This window comes from Notolepis coatsorum (assembly GCF_963971535.1).
Source record: "Notolepis coatsorum genome assembly, chromosome: 9".
NCBI classification, from domain to species: Eukaryota; Metazoa; Chordata; class Actinopteri; order Aulopiformes; family Paralepididae; genus Notolepis; species Notolepis coatsorum.
In genome coordinates this window covers 151,953,809-151,970,486 of record NC_140173.1, presented here as the reverse complement: position 1 = coordinate 151,970,486, position 16,678 = coordinate 151,953,809, and the positions used below count along the sequence as shown (strand labels likewise).

At 49.2% G+C, this 16,678-nt stretch overlaps 1 protein-coding gene across 1 annotated transcript in view; it reads right to left on the bottom strand.

The window, feature by feature from the left end:
- Positions 1 to 16,678, bottom strand: part of LOC311234413 (leucine-rich glioma-inactivated protein 1-like) — a 53,393-nt gene that overhangs the window by 29,168 nt on the left and 7,547 nt on the right. Inside the window, exons 3-5 of the mRNA XM_084321583.1 lie at positions 15,979 to 16,050; positions 15,230 to 15,301; positions 2,490 to 2,561 (exon numbers count right to left, since the gene is read on the bottom strand). Of these exons, the coding sequence (XP_084177709.1) occupies positions 2,490 to 2,561; positions 15,230 to 15,301; positions 15,979 to 16,050 (216 nt within the window). The remainder of the gene's footprint in view (positions 1 to 2,489; positions 2,562 to 15,229; positions 15,302 to 15,978; positions 16,051 to 16,678) is intronic.

Here is a 16,678-nt window from a genome sequence, read left to right as displayed (position 1 = left end):
GCGTGGCTCAGGGGTAGAGCGGGTCGTCCAATGACCGAAGGGTTGGTGGTTCAAATCCCGCTCAAGCCCATGTCCATCCCACTGCCGTTGTGTCCTTGGGCAAGACACTTAACCCACTTGCCTCGTATGAATGTGTATGCATGTGAATGAATGTTGGTGGTGGTCGGAGGGGCCGTAGGCGATGATTATTCGCCACGGTTCCGTGAGTCTGCCTCAGGGCAGCTCTGGCTGCAATTGTAGCTTACCACCACCGGTATGACTGTGTATGAACGAATAATGGACTCTGTGAAGCGCTTATTATTATTATTATTATTATTATTATTATTATTATTATTATTATTATTATTATTATTATTATTATTATTATTATTATTATTATTATTATTATTATTATTATTATTATTATTATTATATCCAGAGTGTAGAAGCCTAAACCGACATATTAGAAGTTGTATTATTTATGGTGTTGTATTTGTGTTTGAACACTAGGGGGCACACCACCTCTACTATAAGAGGCTCTGCTGATCAGTGCAATGTATGCACCTGCCGAGGATTCATGCTTTCAAACCTGCTTTCACTGTTGGAAGAACTGCTTATCTAACAAACAAACTGTTCTGTTCACCTTCATCGTCATTCATCTTTCCTTTGGACAATAAAACCCTGCAAACTACATCAGCTGCAGCTTGGACATTCAACTATTTCAACATCCACAACTTTGTTAGCTGAGTAGGACATATCTGAGCGGCCACTACAGAGTTTGAAAGCTCCCTCACGAAAAAGAAGGACGTGAGTATAAAGTAGGAAAACTTTCCTCGCGAAAGAAAGCCAGAGGTAAGAAGTTTTTGAAACCTCTGTTAATGTATTACCTAAAATTGAAGTTGATGAGTAGCGTGAGGTGCTGTAAAAGCCTTCAGTGAAGAAGGAATTGATAGTAGCGTGAAGAGCAAATAGCCTTCTGTGAAGATGAAATTGTTTGGACGCTGCTGTAAATGAAGATGGAAACGTGAGTCGGGACATTGCTACGCCTACATTGTTGCGGTTCCGTGCGAACGCCATGAGAGCTTCAATGCACTCTGTACCGATCTGGAGCTGGCACTCCAATACCGGAACCATTGTTAAAAAGTCCCAGCAACGTCTTTTCTTTCTCAGGAAACTGAAAGAGTTCACAAATAACAGGGTGATTCTACACAACTTCTATCACTGTGTGATCGAGAGCGTCCTTACTTCCTCCTGTACTGTATGGTTTGGTAACATCACAGACCAGGAGAAGAAATCTCTGAACAGAATTGTGCGTCTCGCACGCAAGACAATCGGGCTTAGCCTGCCAGCTCTAGAAGAGATCTATGGTGCCAGGCTGCTTTCCCGTGCCTCTGGCATTATCAACGACCCCTCTGGTCACCCAGCCGCAGGCCTCTTTGTCCCCCTCCCCTCGGGCAGACGTTACCGCTCCATCACACGCTCTACCTCTCGGTTTACTAAGAGCTTCTTCCCCAGTGCTGTGCGCAGCCTGAATAACTCCAAAGGCTAGTTTTGTATTTTATCCTATAGTGGTTCATATCCGCTTCCATTCATTTGTGCTGAGCTAGGCTAGCTCAGCTGGTCTGTATCCGCTTCCATTAATTTGTGCTGAGCTAGGCTAGCTGGTCCGTATCCGCTTCCATTCATTTGTGCTGAGCTAGGCTAGCTGGTCCATATCCGCTTCCATTCATTTGTGCTGAGCTAGGCTAGCTTGCAGCCGGATAGCTTTCTACTGAACGGGGAATTTCTTCTTATCTTCTTGTCTGACTCTGGAGAAGGTTTCCCATAACGTTGGCACGTTCCTTTAACTTTGTGTAAATCCGGGCGGCTGGGTAGCGCAGCGGACTAAGCGTCTGTCTACCACCGCAGAGACACTGGTATCGAATCCAGCTGTCAGCGGTACCTCCGGCTTGGTCGGTCGTCCATACTAACACAATTGGCAGAGTCAGCGGGTGGGAAGCCGGCGGGGTGTGTATCCTGGTCGTTGTAAAACAGCGACTCCTACAGGTCGGTCGGGGCGCCTGCTCAGCGAGGGAGGGAACTGGGGGGGAAGTAGTGTGATCCTCCTCACGCGTTACGCTCCCCCAGTGAGAGTCCTCGCTGGCAGGTGAAAAGAAGCGGCTGGCTGACTCCGCATGTATCGGAGGGGACATGTGATAGTATCTATCAACCCTCCCTAGACCGGCAAGTGGGGGGCAAATGTGCGCAATGACCAGGAAGGGGAGGGGGGGAATTGGCATAACGACTAAATTGGGATGGGAGAAAAATACAGAAAAAAGGAGGAGAAAGAGTAGATTAAAAAAAAACGCTGTGTAGTTACAGTAGCTTGCTCTAGCTGAACAGTTCCAAGGCACGAGGGGTGATATGTTGACATTCATACAAGCAAGTAATTATTCTCTTCAGTTAATGTCTCAGCGGGACATCACTGCCGCTTTCCAAGAAAATAACTCCCACCTGAAGCTGAGACTTACACTTTGGTTAAGGCCTCCAGGCCCTTGAACACGTCTCTGGGGAGGGTCTCCAGGTTGTTGTAGGCCAGGCTCCTGGAGAGGAGAGGAGGGGAGAGAGGGAGAGGGAGAGGGAGAGGAGAGGAGAGGAGAGAGGAGAGGAGAGGAGGGGAGAGGAGAGGAGAGGAGAGGAGGAGGGGAGAGGGAGAGGGAGAGGAGAGGAGAGGAGAGGAGGGGAGAGGGAGAGGGAGAGGAGAGGAGAGGAGAGGAGAGGAGGGGAGAGGAGAGGAGAGGAGAGGAGAGGAGAGGAGAGGAGAGGAGAGGAGAGGAGAGGAGGAGGAGGGGAGGAGAGGAGGGGAGAGGGGAGGAGGAGGGGAGGAGAGGAAGAGGGGAGGAGAGGAGGGGAGAGGGAGAGGGAGAGGAGAGGAGAGGAGAGGAGAGGAGAGGAGGGGAGAGGGAGAGGAGGAGGGGAGAGGGAGAGGGAGAGGAGAGGAGAGGAGAGGGAGAGGAGAGGGAGAGGAGAGGAGAGGAGAGGAGAGAGGAGAGGCGGAGAGAGGAGAGGAGGAGAGAGGAGAGGAGAGGAGAGGAGAGGAGAGGAGAGGAGAGGAGAGGAGAGGAGAGGAGAGGAGGAGGGGAGAGGGAGAGGAGAGGAGAGGAGAGGAGAGGAGGGGAGAGGAGAGGAGAGGGAGAGGAGAGGAGAGGAGAGGAGAGGAGAGGAGAGGAGAGGAGAGGAGAGGAGAGGAGAGGAGAGGAGAGGAGAGGAGAGGAGGGGAGAGGAGAGGAGAGAGAAGAGAGAGGAGAGGAGAGGAGAGGAGAGGAGAGAGGAGAGGAGGGGAGAGGAGAGGAGAGGGAGAGGAGAGGAGAGGAGAGGAGAGGAGATGAGAGGAGAGGAGGGGAGAGGAGAGGAGAGAGGAGAGAGGAGAGAGAAGAGAGAGGAGAGGAGAGGAGAGGAGAGAGGAGAGGAGGGGAGAGAGGAGAGTAGGAGAGAGGAGAGGAGAGGAGAGGAGAGGAGAGGAGAGGAGGGGAGAGGAGAGGAGAGGAGCGGAGAGGAGAGGAGAGGAGAGGAGAGGAGAGGAGAGGAGAGGAGAGGAGAGGAGAGGAGAGGAGAGGAGAGGAGGAGAGAGGAGAGAGAAGAGAGAGGAGAGAGGAGAGAGGAGAGAGGAGAGAGAAGAGAGAGGAGAGGAGAGGAGAGGAGAGGAGAGGAGAGAGGAGAGGAGGGGAGAGAGGAGAGTAGGAGAGAGGAGAGGAGAGGAGAGGAGAGGAGAGGAGAGGAGAGGAGAGGAGAGGAGAGGAGAGGAGAGGAGAGGAGAGGAGAGGAGAGGAGAGGAGAGGAGAGGATTAGTGCAGTTTGAGTCCAACCCTTTTCAATATATACATAAATGAACTGGCAAAAACATTGGAACAAACTGCAGCACCTGGCATCCCCCTAGCAAACACAGAAGTCAAATGCCTACTGTTTGCAGATGACCTGGTGCTGCTGTCCCCAACAAAAGAAGGGCTACAACAGCACCTTGACCTTCTGCACAAATTCTCCCAGACATGGGCACTGACAGTAAACCTAAACAAAACTAAAATTATGATATTCCAAAAAAGGCCCAGCCTACAACAACAAAAACACAAATTCCTCCTAGACACAATTTCCCTAGAACACACAAAAAACTACACATATCTCGGCCTAAACATCAGTGCTACAGGGAACTTCAATCAAGCTGTGAACGACCTGAGAGACAAAGCAAGAAGGGCTTTTTATGCCATAAAAAGGAACATCATATTAGACATTCCAGTCAAAATCTGGCTCAAAATATTAGACTCCGTCATAGAACCGATTTCCCTATATGGTTGTGAAGTCTGGGGCCCACTTGCAAACCAAGACTTCACCAAATGGGACAAACACCCAATTGAGACTCTGCATGCAGAATTTTGCAAATCCATTCTCCGCACCCAACGGAAAACGCCAAATAATGCATGCAGAGCAGAACTAGGAAGATACCCACTAATCATAAAAATTCAAAAAAGAGCATTAAAATTCCACAACCACCTAAAAGAAAGCGACCCAGACACACTCCACAACATAGCCCTCACCCACAGAGAGACCCTCGATAGATGCCCACTCAGCCAGATGGTTCTGGGACTCTGCTCACAAACACAAGCAGAACCACCAGACAGAAACCACACTGGACTAAATCAAATTATAAGAAAACAAAAAGAAAACTATCTGACACATTGGAAAGAAACAACCCAAAACCAGAGCAAATTGAAATGCTATTTGGCCCTAAACAGAGCGTACACAGTGGCAGAATACCTGAGCACCGTGACTGACCCAAAACTAAGAAGATCCTTGACTAGGTACAGACTCAGCGAGCACAGCCTAGCCATTGAGAAAGGCCGCCATAGGCAGACCTGGCTCCCAAGAGAAGACAGACTATGCACCCACTGCACACAAGAAGAGGTGGAAACCGAGCTCCACTTCTTAACAACCTGCCCCCTATACCAAGACATCAGAGACATATACTTCCCACAAATTGCAAACACCCAAAGAGACTTTGAAAACATGGACAATAACTCAAAACTCCCATACCTACTGGGAGAAATACAAGAATGTGCAAACACAGCAGCAAGATTTGTGAGCTGTTGTGACAAGAAAAGGACATCCAGCGGAATGCAACCACCATAAAGACTGTACAAGAAATTCCGTCTGTAATGTACTGATTTATTTTGCTTTATGTTTGATTGTTTTGTTTTGTTTGGCTTTGGCAATGTAAACGTATGTTTCCCATGTCAATAAAGCCCATTTGAATTGAAATTGAATTGAATTGAATTGAATTGAATTGAATTGAATTGGATTAATTTACTTTATTCACCATATTGTATATACAAATGGAACGTGATTCGACATTACAGTGCATGATTTGGTCATTATGCCAATTCCCAATCCCCTTCCTGGTCGTTGCGCACTCTACCCCCTACCGTCGGTCTGGGAGGGCGGAGACTATTGCATGCTTCCTCCGACACATGTGTAGCCAGCCCACCGCTTCTTTTCACCTGGCAGCGCGGACTCTCACTGGGAGAGTGTAACGTGTGGGAGGATCACACTACCTCTCTTAGATCCTTCCCTCGCTGTGCAGGCGCCCCGACCGAACTGTAGGAGTCGCTGTTTACAACGACCAGGACCCACCCTCGCCGGCTTCCCTCCCGCTGACTCTGCCAATTGAGTCAGTATGACGGCCGGCCCAAGCCGGAGGCAACGCTGACAGCCGGATTCGATACCGGTGTCTCTTGCGTTGGTGATGAGCGCTTAGTCCGCTGCGCCGCCCAGTTTAGTTAAATCTTAGTAAAAAAAGTGCAGTCCATGTCAATAATGAGAATATATAAAAAGCAAGTATTTCACAATATTTGCACAGCTCTCCGACATCAGGATATTTAGTGAGTAGTATTTAGGGGTGGCATTTTTAATACTACTACCTTTGTACATTGTACTTTTGTAGTACAGTGTCTTTGTATTTTAACCTTTAGTATTATGGATATTAACACTTTCCGTGCCAGCCATGCCAGGTGCCTAGGAATCCCGTTGCGTGCCACCGCTATATTCAATGACAGAGCATATTTGCGAACGCATAAACGATATCTTAAATTATGGCTATGTGTCTAATATGGCCGTCGCTTATCAATGACTTGTTTCCAGTCAACATTGTCGAAACGGATTGTTTTTTTAATCGGTTAATTAACGTTTTATACCATTTTGAAAAACGCTCGTTTTTTAAAAGTTTCAGAAAAAAATTAAGATTCTGTGATAAACGCCCTTTACTGGAATACACTGGAATACACAAAACACGTTGTAATTTTTCGGCCTATTTATGAATCGTTTTTAAAAAAAACACTAGATTATCGATAGTATATGTGTACTTATGCACGCTATAGAAGCGGGCTGAAAAATCGATTCTCTTATTTCCTGATCGCACACACACACGCACACACACATATGGCACACGCTGATATATAGGTGAAAATAGCTCTGATTATCCCAAGACTGGTAAAATAGATTCCTTACCTCAGATCAGATGTTCTACAAAAATATTATTCCAATTCCTGATCACCATTCCAAATATCGATCGCGTTTATTGATCCAATGCTGGGTACTGGAAACACATAATCTCCGCTGTTCTTTTTTTTTTTTTTTTTTTGGTCTTTTTCCCCCTCCATTTTCCTCCGATTTTCTCCCATCCCAATGTTAGTCATATGCCAATTCCCAGTCCCTTCCTGGTCGCTGCGCACTTACCCCCCACAGTCAGATCACCTGGGAGAGTGGAGGCTACCACGTGCTTCCTCCGACACACGTCCAGCCAATCACCGCTTCTTTTCACCTGGCAGCGCGGATTCTCATTGAGAGGGCGTAGCGTGTGGGAGGACCACACTATCCCCCTCACGTCCAATCCGCGCTTAGCAGGCGCCCCGACCGAACTGTAGGAGTCGCTGTTTACAACGACCCGGACCCACCCCGCCAGCTTCTCCCACCCTCTGATACAGCCAATTGTATCAGTGCAGACGGCCAGCCAAGCTGGTGACAACCCCGGAGCTGTGAGCTGGATTCGAACAGGCGAATCGAGCTCACAGCTCCGGGGCTGGTGACGAACGCAATCTCCGCTCGGCCACCTAACCGCCCCCAATCTCCGCTGTTCTGATGGTGGGCGATGACTCCAGTAGGCTCGGATTACATGCCTGACAAGTAAAATGTGGAAGCAGGACTTTTCTTTCCCCATGCGTTTCATTTAATCCTATCCAATGGGGTGCAGTACCATCCAGAGAGACGATAGGGGGCGGTATTTTCCCTGTTTGAGTTCAGACAGATCCCCACTGATAACGTGAGGCTAGATTGATGAAAAATGAATGGAAATCGATAATAAAAAAAAACAACGATTAAAAACGAGATCTCTCGTCGGCTGGCACTCAACGGTTGGCATGAACTAACGAGAAATCTCGTCGTTGGCACTGAAAGTGTTAAACATGCTGGCAGAGCATCCATGTTGTTGTGAACATTTTTATTAAATAAAAAAATTTCCTATCCATAGTCGCCGTGGGAAAAAATTAAATAAAATAAATTCCCTACCTACCCATGGCCTTAACTGACAACCAACAGGAACCAAACTATTTATTTTATTACGCCTTAGCTGAGCATCTAAAACGTAAAAGATAAAAGGTAACGAATGCCGTGCCACATGGCATCAGACAAATTGAACTTGGATGTTGTTATGTAATGTGTTGAAGAGCTCAGGCGCGTATTGCCACCCTGGAGACTGGAGCCAGGTATGGTACATGGAGACTGGAGCCAGGTACGGTACATGGAGACTGGAGCCAGGTACGGTACATTGAGACTGGAGCCAGGTACGGTACATGGAGACTGGAGCCAGGTACGGTACATGGAGACTGGAGCCAGGTACGGTACATGGAGACTGGAGCCAGGTACGGTACATTGAGACTGGAGCCAGGTACGGTACATTGAGACTGGAGCCAGGTACGGTACATTGAGACTGGAGCCAGGTACGGTACATTGAGACTGGAGCCAGGTACGGTACATTGAGACTGGAGCCAGGTACGGTACATGGAGACTGGAGCCAGGTACGGTACATTGAGACTGGAGCCAGGTACGGTACATTGAGACTGGAGCCAGGTACGGTACATTGAGACTGGAGCCAGGTACGGTACATTGAGACTGGAGCCAGGTACGGTACATTGAGACTGGAGCCAGGTACGGTACATTGAGACTGGAGCCAGGTACGGTACATGGAGACTGGAGCCAGGTACGGTACATTGAGACTGGAGCCAGGTACGGTACATTGAGACTGGAGCCAGGTACGGTGCATTGAGACTGGAGCCAGGTACGGTACATTGAGACTGGAGCCAGGTACGGTACATTGAGACTGGAGCCAGGTACGGCACATTGAGACTGGAGCCAGGTACGGTACATTGAGACTGGAGCCAGGTACGGTACATTGAGACTGGAGCCAGGTACGGTACATTGAGACTGGAGCCAGGTACGGTACATGGAGACTGGAGCCAGGTACGGTACATTGAGACTGGAGCCAGGTACGGTACATTGAGACTGGAGCCAGGTACGGTGCATTGAGACTGGAGCCAGGTACGGTACATTGAGACTGGAGCCAGGTACGGTACATTGAGACTGGAGCCAGGTACGGCACATTGAGACTGGAGCCAGGTACGGTACATGGAGACTGGAGCCAGGTACGGTACATTGAGACTGGAGCCAGGTACGGTACATTGAGACTGGAGCCAGGTACGGTACATGGAGACTGGAGCCAGGTACGGTACATTGAGACTGGAGCCAGGTACGGTACATTGAGACTGGAGCCAGGTACGGTGCATTGAGACTGGAGCCAGGTACGGTACATTGAGACTGGAGCCAGGTACGGTACATTGAGACTGGAGCCAGGTACGGCACATTGAGACTGGAGCCAGGTACGGTACATGGAGACTGGAGCCAGGTACGGTACATTGAGACTGGAGCCAGGTACGGTACATTGAGACTGGAGCCAGGTACGGTACATGGAGACTGGAGCCAGGTACGGTACATTGAGACTGGAGCCCAGGTACGGTACATTGACACTGGAGCCAGGTACGGTACATGGAGACTGGAGCCAGGTACGGTACATGGAGACTGGAGCCAGGTACGGTACATTGAGACTGGAGCCAGGTACGGTACATGGAGACTGGAGCCAGGTACGGTACATTGACACTGGAGCCAGGTACGGTACATTGAGACTGGAGCCAGGTACGGTACATTGAGACTGGAGCCAGGTACGGTACATTGAGACTGGAGCCCAGGTACGGTACATTGAGACTGGAGCCAGGTACGGTACATTGAGACTGGAGCCAGGTACGGTACATTGAGACTGGAGCCAGGTATGGTACATTGAGACTGGAGCCAGGTACGGTACATTGAGACTGGAGCCAGGTACGGTACATTGAGACTGGAGCCAGGTACGGTACATTGAGACTGGAGCCCAGGTACGGTACATTGAGACTGGAGCCAGGTACGGTACATTGAGACTGGAGCCAGGTACGGTACATGGAGACTGGAGCCAGGTACGGTACATTGAGACTGGAGCCAGGTACGGTACATGGAGACTGGAGCCAGGTATGGTACATTGAGACTGGAGCCAGGTACGGTACATGGAGACTGGAGCCAGGTACGGTACATTGAGACTGGAGCCAGGTACGGTACATTGAGACTGGAGCCAGGTACGGTACATTGAGACTGGAGCCAGGTACGGTACATGGAGACTGGAGCCAGGTACGGTACATTGAGACTGGAGCCCAGGTACGGTACATTGAGACTGGAGCCAGGTACGGTACATTGAGACTGGAGCCAGGTACGGTACATTGAGACTGGAGCCAGGTACGGTACATTGAGACTGGAGCCAGGTACGGTACATTGAGACTGGAGCCAGGTACGGTACATGGAGACTGGAGCCAGGTACGGTACATTGACACTGGAGCCAGGTACGGTACATTGAGACTGGAGCCAGGTACGGTACATTGAGACTGGAGCCAGGTACGGTACATTGAGACTGGAGCCAGGTACGGTACATTGAGACTGGAGCCAGGTACGGTACATTGAGACTGGAGCCAGGTACGGTACATTGAGACTGGAGCCAGGTACGGTACATGGAGACTGGAGCCAGGTACGGTACATTGAGACTGGAGCCCAGGTACGGTACATTGAGACTGGAGCCAGGTACGGTACATTGAGACTGGAGCCAGGTACGGTACATTGAGACTGGAGCCAGGTACGGTACATTGAGACTGGAGCCAGGTACGGTACATGGAGACTGGAGCCAGGTACGGTACATTGACACTGGAGCCAGGTACGGTACATTGAGACTGGAGCCAGGTACGGTACATTGAGACTGGAGCCAGGTACGGTACATTGAGACTGGAGCCAGGTACGGTACATTGAGACTGGAGCCAGGTACGGTACATTGAGACTGGAGCCAGGTACGGTACATTGAGACTGGAGCCAGGTACGGCACATTGCTTATTGCAAGTTTGAGGAAATGGAGGAGGTATTTTTAGATCTGTCTCCTCAGCCACAATAAGGTATTCTCACAGCTACAGTAAAGTAGAAATATAGACCTGCTCAGCTATAAGTGTAGAATAACTACTTTCCAAAATAATAGATTGTCCAAGCGTCGGGTTCCAATACGATGTCCTTTATATAGAAGCTTTCGGCGCACGTCACATTGCAGTTCTTGTCATCAGTTCATTCACAAAAAAACGCTCGCTCCAGTCGGCAACTTAATCACTATAAATGGACACAGCTGTTTACTAGGTTACTAGGCGCAAGGCATTCTGGGACTTGTATTTCTACCAACTAATGTGGCGACTAATGTAAATAATAGTATCTCTTGGCTTTAATAAACAAACACTCTTCCAACCTTGCTTTCAAATGTAAACAATAATCGATATTAACATAATATGAAATATAACTCACTAATCATGTAACCTGGCCTATTAAGTTACAACAATAAGACCTTCTCAGCTACAGTAAAGTAGAAATATAGACCTGCTCAGCTATAATAAGATCTCCGCTCAGCTACAGTAAGGGTTTCACTATAGGCAGGGGTTGGTTGTCATTGAAAATGTTTCAATCCTAAAACCAGTTTAGCTACTTTAATTTGATTACGGTTCTCAAACAATTTTTATTTCGACACCATTCTTTGTTGAACGAAAGGACATTTGGACGTGAAAAGACATTTTTTATAGACGTTTTGGAACTTTCTCAACCCGTCGTAAATCGGAATATAAGTCTGTTTTATTCCAGTGTTTACAAATGTGAACAAATGTACTAGAGCCCCAAACTACAACAAATCATTTAGCCTAGCTTAAAACCAGTGGTGTAAAGTAACTAAATACTTTTACTCAAGTACTGTACTTAAGTACAATTTAGAGCTACTTGTACTTTACGTGAGTATTTTCATTTTAGGAACTTTATACTTTTACTCAACTACATTTCAAAGGAAATATTGTACTTTTTACTCCACTACATTTATCTGAACCCATCAGTTACTAGTTACTTTGAAGAAAAAGATTTTTCATAGAAAACATAGCAAAAAAAGTATGAAGATTATATACTTTCACATTTGAAGCATGTCAACTACAAGAGGATGTAATCAGAGCAGCATAACTGGACCACATACCACTTTAACACAACCTTTAATCAGAGCAGCATAACTGGACCACATACCACTTTAACACAACCTTTAATCAGAGCAGCATAACTGGACCACATACCACTTTAACACAACCTTTAATCAGAGCAGCATAACTGGACCACATACCACTTTAACACAACCTTTAATCAGAGCAGCATAACTGGACCACATACCACTTTAACATGACCTTTAATCAGAGCAGCATAACTGGACCACACACCACTTTAATATAACCTTTAATCAGCGCAGCATAACTGGACCACATACCACTTTAATATAACCTTTAATCAGAGCAGCATAACTGGACCACATACCACTTTAATATAACCTTTAATCAGAGCAGCATAACTGGACCACATACCACTTTAATATAACCTTTAATCAGAGCAGCATAACTGGACCACATACCACTTTAACACAACCTATAATCAGAGCAGCATAACTGGACCACATACAACTTTAACATCACCTTTAATCAGAGCAGCATAACTGGACCACATACCACTTTAACACAACCTATAATCAGAGCAGCATAACTGGACTACACACCACTTTAACACAACCTATAATCAGAGCAGCATAACTGGACCACATACAACTTTAACATCACCTTTAATCAGAGCAGCATAACTGGACCACATACCACTTTAACACAACCTATAGAGGTCAATGGATCAAGGGTTGAACACTCCCAAGCCCTGGAATACACAAACTTTATGTAGAATGCATACTTTTACTTTAGATACTTAAGTACATTCAATAGCAAAGTAGAATTTGAACGGAGGACTTTCACTTTGACCAGAGTACTAATTTATCTGGGTATTTCTACTTTTACTTAAGTAAAGGAACTGTGTGCTTCTTCCACCACCGCTCAAAACCTCCGGAGAGATGGTACAACTACTAGGCTAGCTGATCCTTATCCGCTTCCATTAACTTGTGCTAAGCTAGGCTAGCTTGCAGCCGGATAGCTTTCTACTGAGCGCACAGAGAGGAAATTGGCATCTATCTTCTTGTCACATTTCCCCATAGTGTTGTTGGCGTGTTCCTTTAAGGGAAAGGCCTGTTTAGCAGTAAGTATTGCGTGGTAACGGCTTGCCTTGGCCAGCGTGAACAAAGTTCCACTGCACCTGCTCAACAGGAAACATTGCTGACTGGACATATTTTTGAGGATGTATGTAGGAAAAAATACAAAATAAAATCATTGCATAATCTCTCCATTGCACTCTTTCTCTCCCGCTCTCTCTCTGAGACAACTTGAGATGGCGTCGTTCTTATTTAAAATCAGCAATGATATTCAGCAAATTATTTGACAAAAATATCCCGTTCATCTAAAGCAGTGGTCCTCAATCTTTTTTTGGGTCAACACCCCCTCCCCTATCTGACGTCATGTTCCATAACACCCCCCCCCCCTATATGTTCCATAACGCCCCCCCCCTATCTGACGTCATGTTCCATAACACCCCCCCCCTATATGTTCCATAACGCCCCCCCCCTATCTGACGTCATGTTCCATAACACCCCCCCCCCTATATGTTCCATAACGCCCCCCCCCTATCTGACGTCATGTTCCATAACACCCCCCCCCCCCCCCCCCCTATATGTTCCATAACGCCCCCCCCCCCCCCTATCTGACGTCATGTTCCATAACACCCCAACTCTCTGAAGGCCCCCTGGGGGTGGTACCAACACTCTCTGAAGGCCCCCTGGGGGTGGTACCAACACTCTCTAGCGCCCCCTGGGGGGTGGTACCAACACTCTCTGAAGGCCCCCTGGGGGGTGGTACCAACACTCTCTGAGCGCCCCCTGGGGGTGGGTACCAACACTCTCTAGCGCCCCCTGGGGGGTGGTACCAACACTCTCTGAAGGCCCCCTGGGGGGTGGTACCAACACTCTCTGGACACCCCCTGGGGGGTGGTACCAACACTCTCTGAAGGCCCCCTGGGGGGTGGTACCAACACTCTCTGAAGGCCCCCTGGGGGGTGGTACCAACACTCTCTGAGCGCCCCCTGGGGGGTGGTACCAACACTCTCTGAGCGCCCCCTGGGGGGTGGTACCAACACTCTCTGAAGGCCCCCTGGGGGTGGTACCAACACTCTCTGAAGGCTCCCTGGGGGGTGGTACCAACACTCCCTGAAGGCCCCCTGGGGGGTGGTACCAACACTCTCTGAAGGCCCCCTGGGGGGGTGGTACCAACACTCTGAGCGCCCCCTGGGGGGTGGTACCAACACTCTCTGAAGGCCCCCCCTGGGGGTGGTACCAACACTCTGAGCGCCCCCTGGGGGGTGGTACCAACACTCTCTGAGCGCCCCCTGGGGGGTGGTACCAACACTCTCAGAGCGCCCCCTGGGGGGTGGTACCAACACTCTCTGAAGGCCCCCTGGGGGGTGGTACCAACACTCTCTGAAGGCCCCCTGGGGGGTGGTACCAACACTCTCTCAGCGCCCCCTGGGGGGTGGTACCAACACTCTCTGAAGGCCCCCTGGGGGGTGGTACCAACACTCTCTGAAGGCCCCCTGGGGGGTGGTACCAACACTCTCTGAAGGGGCCCCCTGGGGGGTGGTACCAACACTCTCTGAAGGCCCCCTGGGGGGTGGTACCAACACTCTCTGAAGGCCCCCTGGGGGGTGGTACCAACACTCTCTCAGCGCCCCCTGGGGGGGTGGTACCAACACTCTCTGAGCGCCCCCTGGGGGGTGGTACCAACACTCTCTGAGCTCCCCCTGGGGGGTGGTACCAACACTCTCTGAAGGCCCCCTGGGGGGTGGTACCAACACTCTCTGAAGGACCCCTGGGGGGTGGTACCAACACTCTCTGAGCGCCCCCTGGGGGGTGGTACCAACACTCTCTGAAGGCCCCCTGGGGGGTGGTACCAACACTCTCTGAAGGCCCCCTGGGGGGTGGTACCAACACTCTCTGAAGGCCCCCTGGGGGGGGGTACCAACACTCTCTGAACGCCCCCTGGGGGTGGTACCAACACTCTCTGAACGCCCCCTGGGGGTGGTACCAACACTCTCTGAAGGCCCCCTGGGGGGTGGTACCAACACTCTCTGAAGGCCCCCTGGGGGGTGGTACCAACACTCTCTAGCGCCCCCTGGGGGGTGGTACCAACACTCTCTGAAGGCCCCCTGGGGGGTGGTACCAACACTCTCTGAAGGCCCCCTGGGGGTGGTACCAACACTCTCTGAGCGCCCCCTGGGGGGTGGTACCAACACTCTCTGAAGGCCCCCTGGGGGGTGGTACCAACACTCTCTGAACGCCCCCTGGGGGGTGGTACCAACACTCTCTAGCGCCCCCTGGGGGGTGGTACCAACACTCTCTGAACGCCCCTGGGGGGTGGTACCAACACTCTCTGAAGGCCCCCCCTGGGGGGTGGTACCAACACTCTGAACGCCCCTTGGGGGGGGGCGGTACCAACACTCTCTGAACGCCCCCTGGGGGGGGGGGGGAATGTGGCACCGCCCCTGTTGAGATATCCTATTCTAAAGTATCTATATTATTTGCATAACAGGCATATTAGATATTAATCAGAATACTTACAAATGCACTAATGTTTTCAGTCCCCGGAAAGCATGTGGTGATATTGACTTGATCTGGTTGTTTTCAATGAATCTGAAAAAGAGATGAGATAAGATTATTCCTTTATTGATCCCCTTGGGGATATTCAGGCATCATAGCAGCATGGGGGAGGGGGGAGGGGGGGTACAGGTACGGGCAGGGTAATAGTAGAAAGACATAAATATAGGCAAACAAATTGTATAGCTGAATATAAAAATATGAGAAAATATAAAGGTATGTAATTAACTCTGAATATGAAAATACGAGAAAACAGTGTAAACAATATCATTCTCAATATAAAGATATTATAAATATAATATAGTGCATAGATTAAGATTGTCTTGACAAGCAGATGTCAGGGTTGAGATATAAATTCTTTATTAACCCCTTGAGATGAACCGTCTCGTTTTCAAGGAGGCCCCAGGGTACAAAATAATCATAACATTTACAACAAGATATTTCACAGACGGTTCAGACGACATCAATCAGACAAACGGACAAGACAAAGAAGAACTACACAAAACAAACTAAGAGAAACATAATAGTAACAACCACAATAACTACAACAGTACACACATAACACATAATTATGTATCACTGCGTCAATGAACTGTGATGATAACGATGAATGGTCAAAACATGATGATTAGTCAAAACATGAGCAGGTCATCTCAAAGTGAGAGGAAGGAGCAGTTTTAAACAAGTGAAAGGATGTTATGACGTTGACTCACAGGTACTCCAGGTGAGGAAGACCGAGGAACGCATCTTCATTGATCGCCTCGAACGCGTTGGCTGTGAAAAGACTGAAGAGACGACAGTGAATCTTTTTATTTTTATATCCACTTTTTCTGTTTTTCTCCCATCCCAATTTTTTTTTTTAGTCGTGCCAATCCCCCCCTCCCCTGTCTTGATCGTTGCTCGCAGGTGTCCCCCACTGGTCGGTCGTAGGGAGGGTTGAAGAATCTATCGCATGTCCCCTCCGATACATCCAGCCAGCCACTTCTTTTCACCTGCCAGCGCGGACTCTCATTGGCGAGGTGTAACGTGTGGGAGGCTCACACTGACCCTCGCCATCTCCTGTCCTCGCTGTGCAGGCGCCCTGACCGGCCTGTAGGAGTCGCTGTCCACAACGACCAGACTACCACCCGTCGACTCCCCTCCCGCTAACTCTGCCCATTGAGTCAGTATGACGGCCGGCGTAAGCCGGAGGCACCGCTGACAGCCGGATTCGATAACCGGTGTCTCACACGTTGGTGACGAGCGCTTAGACCACTGCGCCACCCAGCCGCCCAAGACAGTGAAGTTTAACCCTTTCACTGCCGCACTCACTACCAAACGGTTGACAATACACAGAAGGTTATTATAGTTTATAACCGTCGGTAGTGTGATAGTGAAGGGTTAACCTTCTGTAGTGTGGCAGTGAAAAGGGTT